At 40.0% G+C, this 24,258-nt stretch overlaps 1 protein-coding gene across 2 annotated transcripts in view; it reads left to right on the forward strand.

Annotated features, from left to right (window-relative positions):
• Nucleotides 1-24,258, forward strand: part of LOC139406342 (anoctamin-3-like) — a 147,183-nt gene that overhangs the window by 87,153 nt on the left and 35,772 nt on the right. For both annotated transcript variants that reach the window (XM_071148850.1, XM_071148849.1), the window contains 9 exons: nt 81-177; nt 3,139-3,199; nt 10,698-10,780; nt 13,117-13,257; nt 14,247-14,411; nt 17,379-17,415; nt 17,691-17,802; nt 17,997-18,054; nt 19,770-19,867. In XM_071148850.1, the coding sequence (XP_071004951.1) occupies nt 81-177; nt 3,139-3,199; nt 10,698-10,780; nt 13,117-13,257; nt 14,247-14,411; nt 17,379-17,415; nt 17,691-17,802; nt 17,997-18,054; nt 19,770-19,867 (852 nt within the window). The remainder of the gene's footprint in view (nt 1-80; nt 178-3,138; nt 3,200-10,697; nt 10,781-13,116; nt 13,258-14,246; nt 14,412-17,378; nt 17,416-17,690; nt 17,803-17,996; nt 18,055-19,769; nt 19,868-24,258) is intronic.

Below are 24,258 nucleotides of genomic sequence, written 5' to 3' on the forward strand. Positions count from 1 at the left end.
AATACATTTCGATCTCTTTATGTCTGATCTCTATGTCTGGTTCAAATGTTAATGAAGTTTTCCTATGTCTGTCCCTTCAGTAAAGAGATCTGTGAGGCCAACACTACTATCATGTGTCCTATGTGTGAGGAGAACTGCAACACCTGGAAACTCAGTGACAGCTGTGTCTATGCAAAGGTCAGTAATTAGACCGTTAAGCTATTCTGTTCTATTCTGTTACATTCTATTCTGTTCTATTCTGTTCTATTAAATTATGTTCTATTATATTCTGTTCTGTTCTATTTTATTCTATTCTGTTCTATTAAATTCTGTTCCATTCTAGTCTGTTCTATTATATAATGTTCTGTTCTATTCTGTTCTGTTCTATTAAATTCTGTTCCATTCTATTCTGTTCTATTATATTATGTTCTGTTCTATTCTGTTCTGTTCTATTATATTCTGTTCTGTTATATTCTATTCTGTTCTATTATATTATGTTCTGTTCTATTCTGTTCTGTTCTATTATATTCTGTTCTGTTATATTCTATTCTGTTCTATTCTGTTCTATTATATTCTGTTCCATTTTGTTCTGTTCTATTATATTATATTCTGTTCCATTCTATTCTGTTCTATTAAATTATTTTATATTATATTCTGTTCTATTCTGTTCTATTCTATTTTTTTCTGTTTTATTTTATTCTGTTCCGTTCTATTCTCTTATGTTCTGTTCTGTTCTATTCTGTTCTATTCTGTTCTATTCTGTTATATTCTATTCTGTTTCATTCTGTTCTATTCTGTTCTATTCTGTTCTATTAAATTATTTTCTATTATATTCTGTTCTATTCTGTTCTATTCTATTTTTTTCTGTTTTATTTTATTCTGTTCCGTTCTATTCTATTCTGTTCTGTTCTATTCTGTTATATTCTATTCTGTTTTATTCTGTTTTATTCTGTTCTATTCCGTTCTATTCTGTTTCATTCTGTTCTATTCTGTTCTATTCTGTTATATTCTGTTCTATTCTGTTCTATTCTGTTCTATTCTGTTTTATTCTGTTCTATTCTGTTCTATTCTGTTTTATTCTATTCTATTCTGTTCTATTCTGTTCTATTCCACCCTGTTAGCTCAGAGTGGAATATAATAGCTGTGCCTATGCAAAGGGCAATTAAATGCTAATCTCTCTTAACAGTTTGAGATCGCCAACATAAATGTGCTAGCTAGCCACACAACATTTGGTGGCTTCCGAGATTAGTAAGACCCCTGAGGAATTAGAGCTAACAGGTTTAAAAATAGAACGCTATGCTGGTATGCTGTAGGTGTAGAACTACTATAGTAAACAGAAGTACCACTACAGTTAACTAGTACTATTACTCTCCCTGAGTATCAATCACACAATAGTTAACTAATACTATTACTGTCCCCGAGTATCAATCACACAACAGTTAACTAGTACTATTACGGTCCCTGAGTATCAATCACACAACAGTTAACTAGTACTATTACTGTCCCCGAGTATCAATCACACAACAGTTAACTAGTACTGTTACTGTCCCTGAGGATCAATCACACAACAGTTAACTAGTACTATTACTGTCCCCGAGTATCAATCACACAACAGTTAACTAGTACTGTTACTGTCCCTGAGGATCAATCACACAACAGTTAACTAGTACTATTACTGTCCCCGAGTATCAATCACACAACAGTTAACTAGTACTATTACTGTCCCCGAGTATCAATCACACAACAGTTAACTAGTACTATTACTGTCCCCGAGTATCAATCACACAACAGTTAACTAGTACTATTACTGTCCCCGAGTATCTATCACACAACAGTTAACTAGTACTATTACTGTCCCTGAGGATCAATCACACAACAGTTAACTAGTACTATTACTGTCCCTGAGGATCAATCACACAACAGTTAACTAGTACTGTTAATGTCCCTGAGGATCAATCACACAACAGTTAACTAGTACTATTACTGTCCCTGAGGATCAATCACACAACAGTTAACTAGTACTATTACTGTCCCTGAGGATCAATCACACAACAGTTAACTAGTATTATTACTGTCCCTGAGGATCAATCACACAACAGTTAACTAGTACTATTACTGTCCCTGAGGATCAATCACACAACAGTTAACTAGTACTATTACTGTCCCTGAGGATCAATCACACAACAGTTAACTAGTACTGTTAATGTCCCTGAGGATCAATCACACAACAGTCGATGCATGTTATTGTTAAGCTATGCTGAGCAGTCATGACAGAAATGCTTAATGCAGGGTTATTCAAATCTTACCCTGTGAGGTCCAGACTACTGCTGCTTTTAGGTTCTGCCTGATAATGAATCACACCTACCCGGTGTCCCAGGTCTAAATCAGTCTCTAATTAGAGGGGAAGAAAGAACGAAAATATTGGAAGTGTCTTCAAGGTCCAGAGTTGAATTTGAGGGGTTTAGCGGCTGTATGACCTGCCACAACGTATGTGGATGTGATGTGGATATATTTTCATGCAGAAGTGAAGTGGGCAAAACTGGTGGAAAGGGCATCATTACAATCAGTTTTGTTTTGCTGTGATATTATATTGTAAATGTTCCGAGTGATGGTGCCCCATTCCGGCGGGTAAATGACAACAATATGCCGTCCCCCAGATGCTTTTATCCAAAGCGGCAGTCATGCAAACATTTTTATGAGAGTATTGATTATGCAGTCGCTCTAGAATCTGCTTTCTTTTCCCACTGCAGTTCTGACATTTGGCATGGCAAATGATGTTTTGTCCAATTTGTCACAAGATATGCACTGACGGGCGGGACATTGTGTTGACGTGTCACTTTATTTGACAATTTCACGCTGTAAAGGTGTGGTGATTGGTTAAAATCGTAGCCCTCGTGTTGGAGTGTGACGATCAGACAGTTTTATGTGTAATATTGTGATGATTTTACATTTTTTGTTTGTTTTTGTGGTTATTGTGCCCTGATTGGTGACATTTTTAAGCAGTCACAAAATATGCGGGGAATTGATTTAGCAAACAAAACAACAAAAATCTTCAAGCACAGAATGGCAAAATCCTGGATGGACTGATTATTTACCAGTTACAATGAATAGAACGGGAAGAAAATTGTTTATGTAGATCAATGTGTTTTCTTTTTGCAGGTGACCCATCTCTTCGACAATGGAGGAACTGTGTTCTTTGCTATCTTTATGGCAATATGGGGTAGGTAAAGAGATTATTTGGTATTTTTCTGTGGCCTCTCTCTCTCTCTCTCTCTCACTTTCTCTCTCTCTCTCTGCCTCTCTGCCTCTCTCTCTGCCTCTCTCTCTCGCTGTCTCTCTCTGTCTCTCTCTCTCGCTCTGTCTCTCCCTCTCTCTCTCTCCCCCTCTCTCTCTCTCTCTCTCTCTCTCTCTCTCTCTCTCTGTCTCTCTCTCTCTCTCTCTCTCTCTCTCTCTCTCTCTCTCTCTCTCTCTCTCACTGCCTCTCTCTCTCTCTCTCTCTCTCTCAGCCTTTTCTATTACTGCTGTGGAAAAGTAGAATCAAATGTATTTATAAAGACCTTTTATGATACACTGAACAAAAATATAAACACAACATGTAAAAAGTGTTGGTCCCATGTTTCATGAGCTGAAATAAATGATCACAGAATTGTTCCATTTGCACAAAAAGCTTATTTCTCTCAAATGTTGTGGACAAATTTACTTTGCCAAGATAATTCATCCACCTGACAGGTGTGGCATATCAAGAACCTGATTATACAGCATGATCATTACACATGTGCACCTTGTGCTGGGGACAATAAAAGGCCACTTTAAAATGCGCAGTTATGTCACACAACACAATGCCAGAGACGTCTCAAGTTTTGAGGGAGTGTGCAATTGGCATGCTGACTACAGGATTGTCCACCATTGAATGATAATTTCTCTACCATAAGCCGCCTCCAACGTAATTTTAGAGAATTTGTCAGTTGTCCAACCGGCCTCATAACAGCAGACCACATGTAACCACGCCATCCCAGGACCTCCACATCTGGCATCTTCACCTGCGGGATCTGAGACCAGCCACCCAGACAGCTGATGAAACTGTGGGTTTGCACAACGAAGAATTTCTGCACAAGCTGTCAGAAACCGTCTCAGGGAAGCTCATCTGCTTGCTTGTCGTCCTCACCAGGGTCTTGACCTGACTGCAGTTCGGCGTCGTAACTGACTTCAGTGGGCTAATACTCACCTTTGATGGCCTCTGGCACACTGGAGAAGTGTGCTCATCATGAATGAATCCCGGTTTCAACTGTACCGGGCAGATGGCAGACAGCATGTATGGCGTTGTGTGGGAGAGCGGTTTGCTGATGTCAGCATTGTGAACAAAGTGCCCCATGGTGGCGGTGGGGTTATGGCATGGGCAGACATAAGCTACGGACAACAAATACAATTGCATTTTATCAATGGAAATTTGAATGAACAGAGATGCCGTGACGAGATCCACAGGCCCATTGTCGTGCCATTCATCCGCCGCCATTCACCTCATGTTTCAGCATGATAATGTATGGCCCCATGTCGCAAGGATCTGTACATAATTCCTGGAAGCTGAAAATGTGCTAGTTCTTCTATGGCCTGCGTACTCACCAGACATGTCACCCATTGATCATGTTTGGGATGCTCTGGATACAGCAACTTCACACAGCCATTGAAGAGGAGTGAGACAACATTACACAGGCCACAATCAACAGCTTGATCAACTCTATGCGAAGGAGATGTGTTGCGCGGCAAATGCTGGTCACACCAGATACTGACTGGTTTTCTGATCTACGCCCCTACCTCTTTTTTTTAAGGTATCTGTGACCAACAGATGCGTATCTGTATTCCCAGTCATGTGACATCCATAGATTAGGGCCTAATGAATGTATTTCAATCGACTGATTACCTTCTATGAACATTAGCTCAGTTAAATCTTTGAAGTTGTTGCGTTTATTTTTATGTTCAGTCTATTTGGAGTCCCTAAAGCATAAAAACATATAAAAAAATATTTGCTCAGTTCCCATGATCCAATAGATTTGGTTATTTTCAATCATTTGTGGACAAATACACACCTATAAATGATCACAGAAATGTTCCATTTGCACAAAAAGCTTATTTCTCTCAAATGTTGTGGACAAATTTACTTTGTCAAGATAATCCATCCACCTGACAGGTGTGGCATATCAATAACCTGATTAAACAGAATAATCATTACACATGTGCACCTTGTGCTGGGGACAATAAAAGGTCACTTTAAAACGTGGACAAATACACACAGACACACCCTTTACCATTACACCGCTGTACCAGTTTTCCACATTGAATCTATTGATCCTTTTAGAGCTTTAATACGTCTCCAAGGCAAGCAAATAACATATTCACCTGAGAAATCAACACAAAAGCTGGAGAGCATTTTTTTACATACAGTAGAAAGTTAAACTGTCTCGGAAACCCGATTCACTTTAAAATACATCTAGAATGTCAATGATTCTACTTGTCCTTTGTCATTTACCTAATAAGACATTTCTATTTAGCGAACATATAGCTAGGGTCCCTGTATTTACTAAAATATATATACAGGATATACAGTACCAGTCATACGTTTGGATGTACACTAAATAAATAAAGTTTAAATAAATAAATAATATATATATATATATATATATATATATATACACACACTACCGTTCAAAAGTTTGGGGTCACTTAGAAATGTTCTTGTTTTTAAAAGAAAAGCAATTTTTTTGTCCGTTAAAATAGTATCAAATTGATCAGAAATACAGTGTAGACATTGTTAATGCTGTAAATAACTATTGTAGCTGGAAACGGCAGATTTTTTTATGGAATATCTACATAGGAGTACAGAGGCCCATTATCAGCAACCATCACTCCTGTGTTCCAATGGCACATTGTGTTAGCTAATCGAAGTTTATCATTTTAAAAAGGCTATTTGATCATTAGAGTGTCTAGTTTGAGAAACAGACGCCTCACAAGTCCTCAACTGGCAGCTTCATTAAATAGTACCCGCAAAACACCAGTCTCAATGTCAACAGTGAAGAGGCGACTCCGGGATGCTGACCTTCTAGGCAGAGTTGCTCGTTCCAGTGTCTGTGTTCTTTTGCCCATCTTAATATTTAATTTTTATTGGCCAGTCTGAGATTTTTCTTTGCAACTCTGCCTAGAAGGCCAGCATCCCAGAGTCGCCTCTTCACTGTTGTCGTTGAGACTGGTGTTCTGTGGGTACTTTTTAACGAAGCTGCCAGTTGAGGACTTGTGAGGCATCTGTTTCTCAAACTAGACACTCTAATGTACTTGTCCTCTTGCTCAGTTGTGCACCAGGGCCTCCCACTCCTCTTTCTATTCTGGTTAGAGGCAGTTTGCGCTGTTCTGTGAAGGGAGTAGTACACAGCATTGTGTTCTTTGGTCTTTGTTTCTGGCCATTTTGAGCCTATAATCAAACCCACAAATGTTGATACTCAACTAGTCTAAAGAAGGCCAGTTTTATTGCTTCTTTAATCAGGACAACAGTTTTCAGCTGTGCTAACATAATTACAAAAGGGTTTTCTAATGATCAATTAGCCTTTTAAAATGATATACTAGGATTAGCTAACACAACGTGCCATTGGAACACAGGAGTGATGGTTGCTGATAATGGGCATCTTTGGCCTATGTAGATATTCAATTTTTTTAAATCTGCCGTTTCCAGCTACAATCGTCATTTACAACATTAACAATGTCTACACTGTATTTCTGATCCATTTGATGTTATTTTAATGGACAAAAAATGTGCTTTTCTTTCAGAAACAAAGACATTTCTAAATGACCCCAAACTTTTGAAAGGTAGTGTACCTACTCATTCAATGGTTTTTCTTTATTTTCACTATTTTCTACATTGTAGAATAATAGTGAAGACATTAAAACTAAGAAAAATACAACTGGAATCAGGGAGTAACCAAAAAAGTGTTAAACCAATCCAAATATATTTTATATTTGAGATTCTTCAAAGTAGCCACCCTGGTAACTAATGAACTTATCCTCTGCAGCAGAGGTATCTCTGGGTCTTCCTTTCCTCTGAAACAAAGTTCAAAGTTCGTGAAATTTTCTGTGTTGACTGACCATATCTTAAAGTAATGATGGACTGTCGTTTCTCTTTGCTCATTTGAGCTGTTCTTGGCATAATATGGACTTGGTCTTTTACCAAATAGGGCTATCTTCTGTATAACACAACTGATTGACTCGAATGCATTAAGGAAATCAATTCCACAAATTAACTTTTAACAAGACACACCTGTTCATTGAAATTCATACCAGGTGACTACCACATGAAGCTGCTTGAGAAAATGCAAAGAGTGTCATCAAGGCAACGGGTGGCTACTTTGAAGAATCTAAAATATAAAAAATATGTTGATTTGTTTAACACTTTTTTGGTTACTACATGATTCCATATGTGTTATTTCATAGTTTTGATGTCTTCACTATTATTCTACAATGTAGAAAATAGTAAAAAATAAAGAAAAACCCTTGTGTCTGAACTTTTGACTGGTACTGTATATATATAAAACAAAGTTGTGTATTTTCATCTAGATATCAAACTGATATTTGGAAGATTTTTTACCATTGAAGACAGTGTTACAATTAACCCCGCAGCCTGTTTACAATTAACCCTGTGAGAAATACAAGGTGGACATGTCACTTCCACCACTGTCGGTTGAATTGTACAGGTAGGTCCTAGAAACTTTGTTACCGTGTATAACGGTACCAAATACATGTATGTTGTTTGTATGAAAGTATTATGAATCTGCCTCAAATGTTATTTTCATAGTAAGTAAAACTCTAAAACTGTTACTTTGTTCCCCAGTCTCCCCTACTAATTATGTCTAATAGTAATTAGTAATGAAACACCCAGGAGGGAGAAGTTGTGTGTGTGTGCCTGCCTGCCTGTGTGTGTGTGTGTGTGTGTGTGTCTGCATGCCTCCCTGTGTGTGTGTGTGTGTGCGCGTTCATGTGCTCTTTGAGAGGAAACACCCACACAGTACAGTCTCACACTGATGTTAGCTAACACCGCTCCTGTTGGGACTGTGTACCAGCATCATTCTCTTAACGCCCATCCAAAGCAATCTTCCCTCAGCTCTGTCCACACCTCCAGGACAGGAAATGGAAAACATCCAGGATTTGTCCCAAATGGTACCCTTTTCCCTTTATAGTGACCTACTTTTAACCAGGGACCATCGACCATGAGAATAGGGTGCCTTATGGGACCGAGGCCCTGACTTCATTACGATCAATAGGAAACTCACTGTAGGCTGTTGCAACCAAACACACTGTACTATTGATCCATCCACCAGCTAGGCTGGTCTACTGAATAATCACCCCGTCCCTCAGGCTGGTCTGCTCAATAATCACCCCGTCCCTTAGGCTGGTCTGCTAAATAATCACCCCGTCCCTCAGGCTGGTCTGCTCAATAATCACCCCGTCCCTTAGGCTGGTCTGCTCAATAATCACTCCGTCCCTTAGGCTGGTCTGCTAAATAATCACCCCGTCCCTCAGGCTGGTCTGCTCAATAATCACCCCGTCCCTCAGGCTGGTCTGCTCAATAATCACCCCGTCCCTCAGGCTGGTCTGCTCAATAATCACCCCGTCCCTTAGGCTGGTCTGCTCAATAATCACTCCGTCCCTTAGGCTGGTCTGCTAAATAATCACCCCGTCCCTCAGGCTGGTCTGCTCAATAATCACCCCGTCCCTCAGGCTGGTCTGCTAAATAATCACCCCGTCCCTTAGGCTGGTCTGCTCAATAATCACCCCATCCCTTAGGCTGGTCTGCTAAATAATCACCCCGTCCCTTAGGCTGGTCTGCTGAATAATCACCCCGTCCTTTAGGCTGGTCTGCTCAATAATCACCCCGTCCCTTAGGCTGGTCTGCTGAATAATCACCCCGTCCTTTAGGCTGGTCTGCTGAATAAAACACCCCACCCCGTCCCTTAGGCTGGTCTGCTGAATAATCACTCCGTCCCTTAGGCTGGTCTGCTCAATAATCACCCCGTCCCTTAGGCTGGTCTACTGAATAATCACTCCGTCCCTTAGGCTGGTCTGCTCAATAATCACCCCGTCCCTTAGGCTGGTCTGCTCAATAATCACCCCATCCCTTTGGCTGGTCTGCTCAATAATCACCCCGGTTTAGGGGAAACTTGCTGGGCTGTTGTGACTGGTGTGTCTGGGGTCACAGTAAATGAAGCCTCTGGTGTGTCTGGGGTCACAGTAAATGAAGCCTCTGGTGTGTCTGGGGTCACAGTAAATGAAGCCTCTGTTGTGACTGGTGTGTCTGGGGTCACAGTAAATGAAGCCTCTGTTGTGACTGGTGTGTCTGGGGTCACAGTAAATGAAGTCTCTGTTGTGACTGGTTTGTCTGGGGTCACAGTAAATGAAGTCTCTGTTGTGACTGGTGTGTCTGGGGTCACAGTAAATGAAGCCTCTGTTGTGACTGGTGTGTCTGGGGTCACAGTAAATTAAGTCTCTGTTGTGACTGGTGTGTCTGGGGTCACAGTAAATGAAGCCTCTGTTGTGACTGGTGTGTCTGGGGTCACAGTAAATGAAGTCTCTGTTGTGACTGGTGTGTCTGGGGTCACAGTAAATGAAGCCTCTGTTGTGACTGGTGTGTCTGGGGTCACAGTAAATGAAGCCTCTGTTGTGACTGGTGTGTCTGGGATCACAGTAAATGAAGTCTCTGTTGTGACTGGTGTGTCTGGGGTCACAGTAAATGAAGCCTCTGTTGTGACTGGTGTGTCTGGGGTCACAGTAAATGAAGTCTCTGTTGTGACTGGTGTGTCTGGGGTCACAGTAAATGAAGTCTCTGTTGTGACTGGTGTGTCTGGGGTCACAGTAAATGAAGCCTCTGTTGTGACTGGTGTGTCTGGGGTCACAGTAAATGAAGTCTCTGTTGTGACTGGTGTGTCTGGGGTCACAGTAAATTAAGTCTCTGTTGTGACTGGTGTGTCTGGGGTCACAGTAAATGAAGTCTCTGTTGTGACTGGTGTGTCTGGGGTCACAGTAGACCCGTCTGGTCTCGTAAGGGCATCTTTCCAAGTCTCGGTCATCAGTATGGAAAAAACGTGTGTACACGTGGACAGTAAGTCTTGGTCCAATCAGACTGGTTGTTACAGTGGCAGACTTTTCTAGTGGCAGTGTAGACGAGCAGGAAGCAACAGCCCTGCAGCACATGAGGCTCAGATGAAAAATGGGTCGGCCCATCTGATTGGCTGCTCTTCCTCGTCTACTCCTCTTTAAACAGAGAAGTGGGTCAGTCTACGTTAAACTATATCCTGAACAGGAGACTGCCAAATCAAACAGGCATGGAAAAACTTAAATTCTGCCCAATTCTGCTGCCGATTCGAATCGGTATTAGAAATCACCATAATTCTCTTGTGTATCCAATGTTTCTGTGTTTAGGGAATATGCCATAGAGTTATTCCCCCTCGAGAATTTAAATATCAATGTGGCCCCTCCCACAATTGTCAAAAATATTGACGCTGGGCACCGCCAAGAGACGTCGGGGAACCCCAAGAGACAATATGTAACTCGAACCCTCTGTGTCAAGCTGCATTGCAATTATAATAAATCTATTTCTATTTTCTACATAGAGGAATAAATCAATTCAGTCATTCCATGGAATGTTGATTTATCCGTGTTCTGTTGGAATGTTGTCCCTGTAGCCACGGTGTTCCTGGAGTTCTGGAAGAGGAGGAGGGCGGAGCTGACGTATGACTGGGACCTCATCGACTGGGAGGAGGAAGAGGTTGGTCTATCCACCAATACCTGCTTTATTTATATGATATCATGTGATTCTTGTCATGTATACTACTACTACAATACTACTACATAACGTCATTATGTTACGTATGATACGGTCAAGTCATTTAGAAACTGTTGATTGGGTAGAGTAAGAGGTTAGTCAGCAATATCTGGTATATTAATATGATATGTCAAAGACATGTACATTTACAGTACCAGTCAACAGTGTGGACACACCTACTCATTCAAGGGTTTTTCTTTATTTTTTACTGTTTTCTACATTGTAGAATAATAGCGAAGACATCAAAACTATGAAATAACACATATGGAATCATGTAGTAACCAAAAAAGTGTTAAACAAATCTAAATATATTTTAGATTTTAGATTCTTCAAAGTAGCCACCCTTTTGCCTCGATGAGAGCATTCTCTCAACCAGCTTCACTTGGAATGCTTTTCCAACAGTCTTGAAGGAGTTCCCACGTATGCTGAGCACTAGTTGGCTGCTTTTCCTTCACTCTGCGGTCCAACTCATCCCAAACCATCTCAATTGGGTTGAGGTCGGGTGATTGTGGAGGCCAGGTCATCTGATGCAGCACTCCATCACTCTCCTTCTTGATCAAATAGCCTTTACACAGCCTGGAGGTGTGTTGGGTCATTGTCCTGTTGAAAACAAATGATAGTCCCTCTAAGCGCAAACCAGATGGGATGGCGTATCGCTGCAGAATGCTGTGGTAGCCATGCTGGTTAAGTGTGCCTTGAATTCTAAATACATTACTGACAGTGTCCCCAGCAAAGCACCCCCACACCATAACACCTCCTCCTCCATGCTTCACGGTGGGAACAACACACCATCACACCTCCTCCTCCATGCTTCACGGTGGGAACCACACACCATCACACCTCCTCCTCCATGCTTCACAGTGGGAACCACACACCATCACACCTCCTCCTCCATGCTTCATGGTGGGAACCACACACCATCACACCTCCTCCTCTATGCTTCATGATGGGAACCACACACCATCACACCTCCTCCTCCATGCTTCATGGTGGGAACCACACCCACACACCATCACACCTCCTCCTCCATGCTTCACGGTGGGACCCACACACCATCACACCTCCTCCTCCATGCTTCACGGTGGGAACCACACACGATCACACCTCCTCCTCCATGCTTCACGGTGGGAACCACACACCATCACACCTCCTCCTCCATGCTTCACGGTGGGAACCACACATACGGAAATCATCCGTTCACCTACTCAGCATCTCACAAAGACACGGCGATTGGAACCAGAAATTTGAAATTTGGACTCATCAAACCAAAGGACAGATTTCCACTGGTCTAATGTCCACTGCTCGTGTTTCTTGGCCCGAGCAAGTCTCTTCTTCTTATTGGTGTCCTTTAGTAATAGTTTCTTTGCAGCAATTTGACCATGAATGTCTGATTCACCCAGTCGCCTCTGAACAGTGGATGTTGAAATCTGTCTGTTACTTGAACTCTGTGAAGCATTTATTTGGGTTGCAATTTCTGAGGCTGGTAACTCTAATTAACTTATCCTCTGCAGCAGAGGTAACTCTGGGTCTTCCTTTCCTGTGGCAGTCCTCATGAGAGCCAGTTTCATCATAGCGCTTGATGGTTTTTGCGACTGCACTTTCAAAGTTCTTGAAATTTTCCGGATTGATGGACCTTCATGTCTTAAAGTAATGATGGACTGTCGTTTCTCTTTGCTTATTTGAGCTGTTCTTGCCATAATATGGACTTGGTCTTTTACCAAATTGTGCTGTCTTCTGTATACCACCCCAACTGTGTCACAACACAACTGATTGGCTCAAATGCATTAAGAAGGAAAGAAATTCCACAAATTAACTTTTAACAAGGCACACCTGTTAATTGAAATGCATTCCAGGTGACTACCTCATGAAGCTGGTTGAGAGAATGCCAAGAGTGTACAAAGTTGTCATCAAGGCAGGTGGCTATTTTGAAGAATCTCAAAATATAAAATGTATTTGGATTTGTTTAACACTTTTTTGGTTACTAAATGAGTCCATATGTGTTATTTCATAGTTTTGATGTCTTCACTATTATTCTACAATGTAGAAAATAGTCAAAATAATGTAAGCCCCTGGAATGACTAGGGTGTGTCCAATCTGTTGACTGGTACTGTATGAACACTGGTATTCAGTGGTTGATCCATATGATATGTCATGAGCACGTACTACTGTAGTTAGGATACGGTCCTAGTATTGACTGGGTCAGGGGTATCTATGACTGGACCAGTCAGAAATATCAGTTATTGGTATGATATACTGGAGTGTATGTGTGTTTGTCCCAGGAGAATCTGCGGCCCCAGTTCGAAGCCAAGTACTCCCGAGTAGAGAGAGTAAACCCTATCTCTGGCAAGCCGGAGCCCTTCCAGCCCTTCACTGACAAACTCAGCAGACTCATGGTCTCTGTGTCTGGCATCTTCTTCATGGTAAGAACATGTCATCACATGAGTCATCAGGCTATACTGTGGATCTGTGCTCAGTGGGTCGATTCCATTTCAATTCAGTCAATTCTGAAAGTAAATTTAAATGCTTTAATTGAAAAGCAATGAAGAAAATTGGATTTGGAATTTTGGTTTATTTTCTAAATTGAATATAATTTAAATGTAACTGACCCCAATCCTGGAATGCTGTTTACTTGTTTACTACCTTTTCAATGTGTAATATGGTAATGAGCTTCTAGCAGCCTACTACCACCCCCTGGTGGATAGGAGCCAGAAATACAACCCACGCTCTGGAAACAGTGGCTGTTGTTGGGGATTGTTTTCCCAATGATCCTCATCACTCATCAACAATAGGAAGTGTCTAGAGACCAAGACACGTAACGATGATTCATTGTTTACCAATATGACCAATAAGCATCGTAAACACACAATCCCAGACTAGACCCATTATATAAACCAGGTGGTTTGGGTCCTGGATGCTGATTGGCTGAAACAGCATTTGACGAAACAGTATGACGTTAAAACACTTGTTTACTGCTCTAATTACATTGGTAACCAGTTTATAATAGCAATAAGGCACCTCGGGGGTTTGTGATATATATGGCCAATATACCACGGCTAAGGGCTGTGTCCAGGCACTCTGTGTTGCCTAAGAACAGTCCTTAGCCGTGGTATATTGGCCATATATCACACATCCTCAGGCCTTATTGCTTAAAATACTGCTAGCCTCATAACATGCATCCTCAGAAGAGACTGTAATGATGACAGATATATTTACTCTCTCTTTCTCTCTCTGTCTCTCTCTCTTGCTTTCTCTCTCTCGCTCTGCCTCTCTCTCTCTCTCTGCCTCTCTCTCTCTCTCTCTCTCTCTGTCGGTCTCTCTCTCTCTCTCTCTCTCTGTCTCTCTCTCTCTCTCTCCTCTCTCTCTCTCCTCCGCCACTCTCTATCTGTGTATGTGTGTGTTCACTCCCCAGATGTCTCTGGTGCTGACTGCAGTGTTTGCTGTGGTGGTGTTCCGACTGATTGCCATGGAGAAGTTTGCATCGTTCGACTGGGAGTTTGTCAAGAAGAACTGGCAGTTTGCCACCTCTGGCACCGGAGTCTGTATCAACTTCATGATCATCATGTCTCTCAATGTGGTGGGTGTCTGGCCAAACTAAACCATAGAATAAATAGAATGGAATAGAATCCATAGATAGAATGGAATGGAATAGAATCCATAGATAAAATGGAATGGAATAGAATCCATGGATAGAATGGAATAGAATCCATAGATAGAATGGAATAGAATCCATAGATAGAATGGAATGGAATAGAATCCATAGATAGAATGGAATAGAATCCATAGATATAATGGAATGGAATAGGATCCATAGATAGAATGGAATGGAATATAATCCATAGATAGAATGGAATGGAATAGAATCCATAGATAGAATGGAATGGAATAGGATCCATAGATAGAATGGAATGGAATATAATCCATAGATAGAATGGAATGGAATAGGATCCATAGATAGAATGGAATGGAATATAATCCATAGATAGAATGGAATGGAATAGGATCCATAGATAGAATGGAATGGAATATAATCCATAGATAGAATGGAATGGAATAGAATCCATAGATATAATGGAATGGAATAGGATCCATAGATAGAATGGAATGGAATAGAATCCATAGATAGAATGGAATGGAATAGGATCCATAGATAGAATGGAATGGAATAGAATCCATGGATAGAATGGAATAGAATCCATAGATAGAATGGAATGGAATAGGATCCATAGATAGAATGGAATGGAATAGAATCCATGGATAGAATGGAATAGAATCCATAGATAGAATGGAATGGAATAGAATCCATAGATAGAATGGAATGGAATAAAATCCATAGATAGAATGGAATGGAATATAATCCATAGATAGAATGGAATGGAATAGAATCCATAGATAGAATGGAATGGAATAGGATCCATAGATAGAATGGAATGGAATAGAATCCATGGATAGAATGGAATAGAATCCATAGATAGAATAGAATGGAATAGAATCCATAGATAGAATGGAATGGAATAGAATCCATAGATAGAATGGAATGGAATAGAATCCATAGATAGAATGGAATGGAATAGAATCCATAGATAGAATGGAATGGAATAGAATCCATAGATAGAATGGAATGGAATAGGATCCATAGATAGAATGGAATGGAATAGAATCCATGGATAGAATGGAATAGAATCCATAGATAGAATGGAATGGAATAGGATCCATAGATAGAATGGAATGGAATAGAATCCATGGATAGAATGGAATAGAATCCATAGATAGAATGGAATGGAATAGAATCCATAGATAGAATGGAATGGAATAGAATCCATAGATAGAATGGAATGGAATAGAATCCATAGATAGAATGGAATGGAATAGAATCCATAGATAGAATGGAATGGAATAGGATCCATAGATAGAATGGAATGGAATAGAATCCATGGATAGAATGGAATAGAATCCATAGATAGAATGGAATGGAATAGAATCCATAGATAGAATGGAATGGAATAGAATCCATAGATAGAATGGAATGGAATAGAATCCATAGATAGAATGGAATGGAATAGAATCCATAGATATAATGGAATGGAATAGAATCCATAGATATAATGGAATGTAATAGAATCCATAGATATAATGGAATGGAATAGAATCCATAGATAGAATGGAATGGAATAGAATCCATAGATAGAATGGAATAGGATCCATAGATAGAATGGAATGGAATAGAATCCATAGATAGAATGGAATGGAATAGAATCCATAGATAGAATGGAATAGGATCCATAGATAGAATGGAATGGAATAGAATCCATAGATATAATGGAATGGAATAGAATCCATAGATAGAATGGAATAGGATCCATAGTTAGAATGGAATGGAATAGAATCCATAGATAGAATGGAATAGAATCCATAGATAGAATGGAATGGAATAGAAAATAAAAACTTTATGGCACCAGATTGCCTTCCCTATGGGCCCTGATCAAAAGTAGTATACTATATATACTACCGTTCAAAAGTAGTATACTATATATACTTAATTTCAGTAAGGTAAATTGTTAATATTCATCTATGCATGTGATAGACTGAAATTTCAGTAAGGTAAATTGTTAATATTCATCTATGCATGTGATAGACTGAAATTTCAGTAAGGTAAATTGTTAATATTCATCTATGCATGTGATGTCATCTAGTAACATCCCTATGATATTGATGTGTACAAGTCCATACCATACTCCTTTCCTACCTCTATCCTTCCTTCATACCGTTCAAAAGTAGTATACTATATATACTACCGTTCAAAAGTAGTATACTATATATACCACCGTTCAAAAGTAGTATACTATATATACCACCGTTCAAAAGTAGTATACTATACATTTTAAAGTAACCTTTATTTAACTTGGCAAGTCAGTTACGAACAAATTCTTATTTACAATGACGGCCTACACCGGCCAAACCCGGACGACGCTGGGCCAATTGTGCGCCGCCCTATGGGACTCCCAATCACGGCCGGTTGTGATGCAGCCTGGAATCAAACCAGGGTGTCTGTAGTGACAGCCTCAAGCACTGAGACGCAGTGCCTCTTAGACCGCTGCGCCACTCGGGGACAGGGTGTCATTGGAGACTTGATCATGTCCAAACCAGCCCACTGGATATACACAGTCATACAGAATAACGTTGTATAACTGATCCACAAGCAGATTTTAACTTCATGATCACCATGTCTGTGAATGTGGTGGGTGTCTTGCCAAACCAAGCCAAGCCATCTGATACGCTCAGTCAAACAGTATTTTAAGTCCAACATGTGTTACATAAATGATTCACAGTAATATTTTATATTACATAAACGTGTATTTTGCAGTCTGCAGAGTTATAAAATACCGTTTTCAGAGTGAGGATTCTTATTATTCACTGTACAAGATGCTTATTTTGCGTCGCTTGTTGTCTCACTGATTACGTAATACATATCATCTTTATGTCTCACAACTGGCTTGTATTTAGTCAGGCTATTTGTCAAGTGTTACTGTATTTCTTTCATCAGGTATATGAAAAGGTGGCCTATCTGCTCACAAATTTAGGTAATTATTACCCCCTCAAGATCCCTCTGAAGATGCACATCTTGTTGCTTCAGTATCTTACGCTTCAGAGGTCCATGTCAACCTCTCTCTCTCTGTCTCTCTCTCTCTCTCTCTCTCTCGCTCTCTCTCTGTTCTCTCTCTGTCTCTCTCTTTCTCTCTGTCTTTCTCTGTCTCTCTGTCTCTCTCTTTCTCTCTCTTTCTCTCTGTGTCTCTCTCTCTCTCTCTCTCTCTCTCTCTCTGTCTTTCTCACTCTGCGTGTGTGTCTCTCTCTGTAGAACACCCACGGACTGAGTCAGAGTGGGAGAACAGTTTTGCTCTCAAGATGTTTCTCTTCCAGTTTGTAAACTTGAACAGCTCAACCTTCTACATTGCATTCTTCCTTGGAAGGTAAATATTACAACGTCTCAATAAATATTGCAACAGACAGTTCTACAAGGTCCCTCCGTTATTTTCAGTTATTACATAATATATTTGACAATTTTATGATTCTTCAGATTCCCTGAGTAAGTTAGTCGTTTGTTGAACTGTCCTGATAATTGAGTCGTTTTATAAGCCAATGTCTTCACTCTGACTGTGTTTAGGTTCGCCGGCAGACCAGGGAAATATAATAAACTGTTTAACAGATGGAGACTGGAGGAGGTGAGTGGAGTCAGGAAGCATAGCAACAATAGAAACAGGGCTGTTTCCTAAATAGTACTCTATTCCCTATATAGTGTGCACTATGTAGGGAATAGGGTCTAACGTAGTGCACTATGTAGGGAATAGGGTCTAAAGTAGTGCGTAATGAAGGGAATAGGGTCTAAAGTAGTGCGCTATGAAGGGGATAGGGTCTAAAGTAGTGCACTATGAAAGGAATAGAGTCTAAAGTAGTGCACTATGAAAGGAATATAGTCTAAAGTAGTGCACTATGAAAGGAATAGGGTCTAAAGTAGTGCACTGTGAAAGGAATAGAGTCTAAAGTAGTGCACTATGAAAGGAATAGAGTCTAAAGTAGTGCACTATGAAAGGAATAGAGTCTAAAGTAGTGCACTATGAAAGGAATAGGGTCTAAAGTAGTGCACTATGAAAGGAATAGGGTCTAAAGTAGTGCACTATGAAAGGAATAGAGTCTAAAGTAGTGCACTATGAAAGGAATAGGGTCTAAAGTAGTGCACTATGAAAGGAATAGAGTCTAAAGTAGTGCACTATGTAGAGAATAGAGTCTAAAGTAGTGCACTATGAAAGGAATAGGGTCTAAAGTAGTGCACTATGAAAGGAATAGAGTCTAAGGTAGTGCACTATGAAAGGAATAGGGTCTAACGTAGTGCACTATGAAAGGAATAGAGTCTAAAGTAGTGCACTATGTAGAGAATAGAGTCTAAAGTAGTGCACTATGAAAGGAATAGAGTCTAAAGTAGTGCACTATGTAGAGAATAGAGTCTAAAGTAGTGCACTATGTAGAGAATAGGGTCTAAAGTAGTGCACTATGTATAGAATAGGGTCTAAAGTAGTGCACTATGAAAGGAATAGAGTCTAAAGTAGTGCACTATGTAGAGAATAGAGTCTAAAGTAGTGCACTATGTAGAGAATAGAGTCTAAAGTAGTGCACTATGTAGAGAATAGAGTCTAAAGTAGTGCACTATGTAGAGAATAGAGTCTAAAGTAGTGCACTATGAAAGGAATAGAGTCTAAAGTAGTGCACTATGTAGAGAATAGAGTCTAAAGTAGTGCACTATGTAGAGAATAGAGTCTAAAGTAGTGCACTATGTAGAGAATAGAGTCTAAAGTAGTGCACTATGTAGAGAATAGAGTCTAAAGTAGTGCACTATGAAAGGAATAGGGTCTAAAGTAGTGCACTATGAAAGGAATAGGGTCTAAAGTAGTGCGCTATGTAGAGAATAGAGTGCCATATTGGGACACCTCCAAGGATATTATTTCAACGCTGACCGAGTTGGTTATAGCCTTTCCGTTTGACTGTAGATTTTACAGCACATAATAGAGAGATTCCTCATTGTCGTTTTCGTTTTAATGGTTATTTTTGCATCAAATGTAACGACTCCTTTGACGTGAGATTTCACCGTTAATTTCACCGTTTTAATTTTTCTGTAATTATGGTTTATAATGGTGCTACAAACTCTCACAAGGAGCTTGAAATGAGTAGCAGGCATCATCCGTTTGAGGTGTAATTTAACAAGTGATTAATGACGGCTGCCTATTACTGATTATGCTGATTATAAAGCAGGAAGTTAAATATGAATATTGACGTTTTTGACTGTTTTATTTTGATTTATTTTATTCAGTGCCACCACAATGGGATTTGTAATGAGTAATTTTGTCATTTATATATAATTTTTTCTTGTTTTTCTTTCATTCAGTGCCACCCCAGTGGCTGTCTGATCGATCTGTGTCTACAAATGGGAGTCATCATGGTACTGAAACAGATCTGGAACAACTTCATGGAGCTGGGTTATCCGTAAGGACCGTGGAATTACTCTCTCTCTCTCTCTCTCTCTCTCTCTCTCTCTCTCAATTAAATTAAATTAAATTAAATTCAAGGGCTTTATTGGCATGGGAAACATGTGTTAACATTGCCAAAGCAAGTGAGGTAGATAATATATAAAGTGAATATATAAAGTGAAATAAACAATAAAAATTAACAGTAAACATTACACATACAGAAGTTTCAAAACAATAAAGACATTACAAATGTCATATTATATATACAGTGCCTTGCGAAAGTATTCGTCCCCCTTGAACTTTGCGACCTTTTGCCACATTTCCGGCTTCAAACATAAAGATATAAAACTGTATTTTTTTGTGAAGAATCAACAACAAGTGGGACACAATCATGAAGTGGAACGACATTTATTGGATATTTCAAACTTTTTTAACAAATCAAAAACTGAAAAATTGGGCGTGCAAAATTATTCAGCCCCCTTAAATTAATACTTTGTAGCGCCACCTTTTGCTGCGATTACAGCTGTAAGTCGCTTGGGGTATGTCTCTATCAGTTTTGCACATCGAGAGACTGACATTTTTTCCCATTCCTCCTTGCAAAACAGCTCGAGCTCAGTGAGGTTGGATGTAGAGCATTTGTGAACAGCAGTTTTCAGTTCTTTCCACAGATTCTCGATTGGATTCAGGTCTGGACTTTGACTTGGCCATTCTAACACCTGGATATGTTTATTTTTTAACCATTCCATTGTAGATTTTGCTTTATGTTTTGGATCATTGTCTTGTTGGAAGACAAATCTCCGTCCCAGTCTCAGGTCTTTTGCAGACTCCATCAGGTTCTCTTCCAGAATGGTCCTGTATTTGGCTCCATCCATCTTCCCATCAATTTTAACCATCTTCCCTGTCCCTGCTGAAGAAAAGCAGGCCCAAACCATGATGCTGCCACCACCATGTTTGACAGTGGGGATGGTGTGTTCAGCTGTGTTGCTTTTACGCCAAACATAACGTTTTGCATTGTTGCCAAAAAGTTCAATTTTGGTTTCATCTGACCAGAGCACCTTCTTCCACATGTTTGGTGTGTCTCCCAGGTGGCTTGTGGCAAACTTTAAACGACACTTTTTATGGATATCTTTAAGAAATGGCTTTCTTCTTGCCACTCTTCCATAAAGGCCAGATTTGTGCAATATACGACTGATTGTTGTCCTATGGACAGAGTCTCCCACCTCAGCTGTAGATCTCTGCAGTTCATCCAGAGTGATCATGGGCCTCTTGGCTGCATCTCTGATCAGTCTTCTCCTTGTATGAGCTGAAAGTTTAGAGGGACGGCCAGGTCTTGGTAGATTTGCAGTGGTCTGATACTCCTTCCATTTCAATATTATCGCTTGCACAGTGCTCCTTGGGATGTTTAAAGCTTGGGAAATCTTTTTGTATCCAAATCCGGCTTTAAACTTCTTCACAACAGTATCTCGGACCTGCCTGGTGTGTTCCTTGTTCTTCATGATGCTCTCTGCGCTTTTGACGGACCTCTGAGACTATCACAGTGCAGGTGCATTTATACAGAGACTTGATTACACACAGGTGGATTGTATTTATCATCATTAGTCATTTAGGTCAACATTGGATCATTCAGAGATCCTCACTGAACTTCTGGAGAGAGTTTGCTGCACTGAAAGTAAAGGGGCTGAATAATTTTGCACGCCCAATTTTTCAGTTTTTGATTTGTTAAAAAGTTTGAAATATCCAATAAATGTCGTTCCACTTCATGATTGTGTCCCACTTGTTGTTGATTCTTCACAAAAAAATACAGTTTTATATCTTTATGTTTGAAGCCTGAAATGTGGCAAAAGGTCGCAAAGTTCAAGGGGGCCGAATACTTTCGCAAGGCACTGTATACAGTGTTTTAACAATGTACAAATGGTTAAAGGACACAATATAAAATAAATAAGCATAAATATGGGTTGTATTTACAATGGTGTTTGTTCTTCACTGGTTGCCCTTTTCTTGTGGCAACAGGTCACAAATCTTGCTGCTGTGATGGCACACTGTGGAATTGGGAGTATACTCCCCAGTAGATATGGGAGTTTATCAAAATTGGATTTGTTTTCGAATTCTTTGTGGATCTGTGTAATCTGAGGGAAATATGTCTCTCTAATATGGTCATACATTGGGCAGGAGGTTAGGAAGTGCAGCTCAGTTTCCACCTCATTTTGTGGGCAGTGAGCACATAGCCTGTCTTCTCTTGAGAGCCATGTCTGCCTACGGCGGCCTTTCTCAATAGCAAGGCTATGCTCACTGAGTCTGTACATAGTCAAAGCTTTCCTTAATTTTGGGTCAGTCACAGTGGTCAGGTATTCTGCCGCTGTGTACTCTCTGTGTAGGGCCAAATAGCATTCTAGTTTGCTCTGTTTTTTTGTTAATTCTTTCCAATGTGTCAAGTAATTATCTTTTTGTTTTCTCATGATTTGGTTGGGTCTAACTAGTCCCAGGACCAGCTTGCTTAGGGGACTCTTCTCCAGGTTCATCTCTCTGTAGGTAATGGCTTTGTTATGGAAGGTTTGGAAATCGCTTCCTTTTAGGTGGTTGTAGAATTTAACGTCTCTTTTCTGGATTTTGATAATTAGTGGGTATCGGCCTAATTCTGCTCTGCATGCATTATTTGGTGTTCTACGTTGTACACAGAGGATATTTTTGCAGAATTCTGCGTGCAGAGTCTCAATTTGGTGTTTGTCCCATTTTATGAAGTCTTGGTTGGTGAGCGGACCCCAGACCTCACAACCATAAAGGGCAATGGGCTCTATGACTGATTCAAGTATTTTTAGCCAAATCCTAATTGGTATGTTGAAATTTATGTTCCTTTTGATGGCATAGAATGCCCTTCTTGCCTTGTCTCTCAGATCGTTCACAGCTTTGTGGAAGTTACCTGTGGCGCTCATGTTTAGGCCAAGGTATGTATAGTTTTTGTGTGCTCTAGGGCAACAGTGTCTAGATGGAATTTGTATTTGTGGTCCTGGTGACTGGACCTTTTTTGGAACACCATTATTTTGGTCTTACTGAGATTTACTGTCAGGGCCCAGGTCTGACAGAATCTGTGCATAAGATCTAGGTGCTGCTGTAGGCCCTCCTTGGTTGGTGACAGAAGCACCAGATCATCAGCAAACAGCAGACATTTGACTTCGGATTCTAGTAGGGTGAGGCCGGGTGCTGCAGACTTTTCTAGTGCCCGCGCCAATTTGTTGATATATATGTTGAAGAGGGTGGGGCTTAAGCTGCATCCCTGTCTCACCCCACGACCCTGTGTGAAGAAATTTGTGTGTTTTTTGCCAATTTTAACCGCACACTTGTTGTTTGTGTACATGGATTTTATAATGTCGTATGTTTTACCCCCAACACCACTTTCCATCAGTTTGTATAGCAGACCCTCATGCCAAATTGAGTCGAAGGCTTTTTTGAAATCAACAAAGCATGGGAAGACTTTGCCTTTGTTTTGGTTTGTTTGGTTGTCAATTAGGGTGTGCAGGGTGAATACATGGTCTGTTGTACGGTAATTTGGTAAAAAGCCAATTTGACATTTGCTCAGTACATTGTTTTCATTGAGGAAATGTACGAGTCTGCTGTTAATGATAATGCAGAGGATTTTCCCAAGGTTACTGTTGACGCATATTCCACAGTAGTTATTAGGGTCAAATTTGTCTCCACTTTTGTGGATTGGGGTGATCAGTCCTTGGTTCCAAATATTGGGGAAGATGCCAGAGCTAAGGATGATGTTAAAGAGTTTTAGTATAGCCAATTGGAATTTGTTGTCTGTATATTTGATCATTTCATTGAGGATACCATCAACACCACAGGCCTTTTTGGGTTGGAGGGTTTTTATTTTGTCCTGTAACTCATTCAATGTAATTGGAGAATCCAGTGGGTTCTGGTAGTCTTTAATAGTTGATTCTAAGATCTGTATTTGATCATGTATATGTTTTTGCTCTTTATTCTTTGTTATAGAGCCAAAAAGATTGGAGAAGTGGTTTACCCATACATCTCCATTTTGGATAGATAATTCTTCGTGTTGTTGTTTGTTTAGTGTTTTCCAATTTTCCCAGAAGTGGTTAGATTCTATGGATTCTTCAATTACATTGAGCTGATTTCTGACATGCTGTTCCTTCTTTTTACGTAGTGTATTTCTGTATTGTTTTAGTGATTCACCATAGTGAAGGCGTAGACTCAGGTTTTCCGGGTCTCTATGTTTTGGTTGGACAGGTTTCTCAATTTCTTTCTTAGATTTTTGCATTCTTCATCAAACCATTTGTCAGTATTGTTCATTTTCTTTGGTTTTCTATTTGAGATTTTTTAGATTTGATAGGGAAGCTGAGAGGTCAAATATACTGTTAAGATTTTCTACTGCCAAGTTTACACCTTCAC

This window comes from Oncorhynchus clarkii, chromosome 4, assembly GCF_045791955.1.
Source record: "Oncorhynchus clarkii lewisi isolate Uvic-CL-2024 chromosome 4, UVic_Ocla_1.0, whole genome shotgun sequence".
Taxonomy (NCBI): domain Eukaryota; kingdom Metazoa; phylum Chordata; class Actinopteri; order Salmoniformes; family Salmonidae; genus Oncorhynchus; species Oncorhynchus clarkii.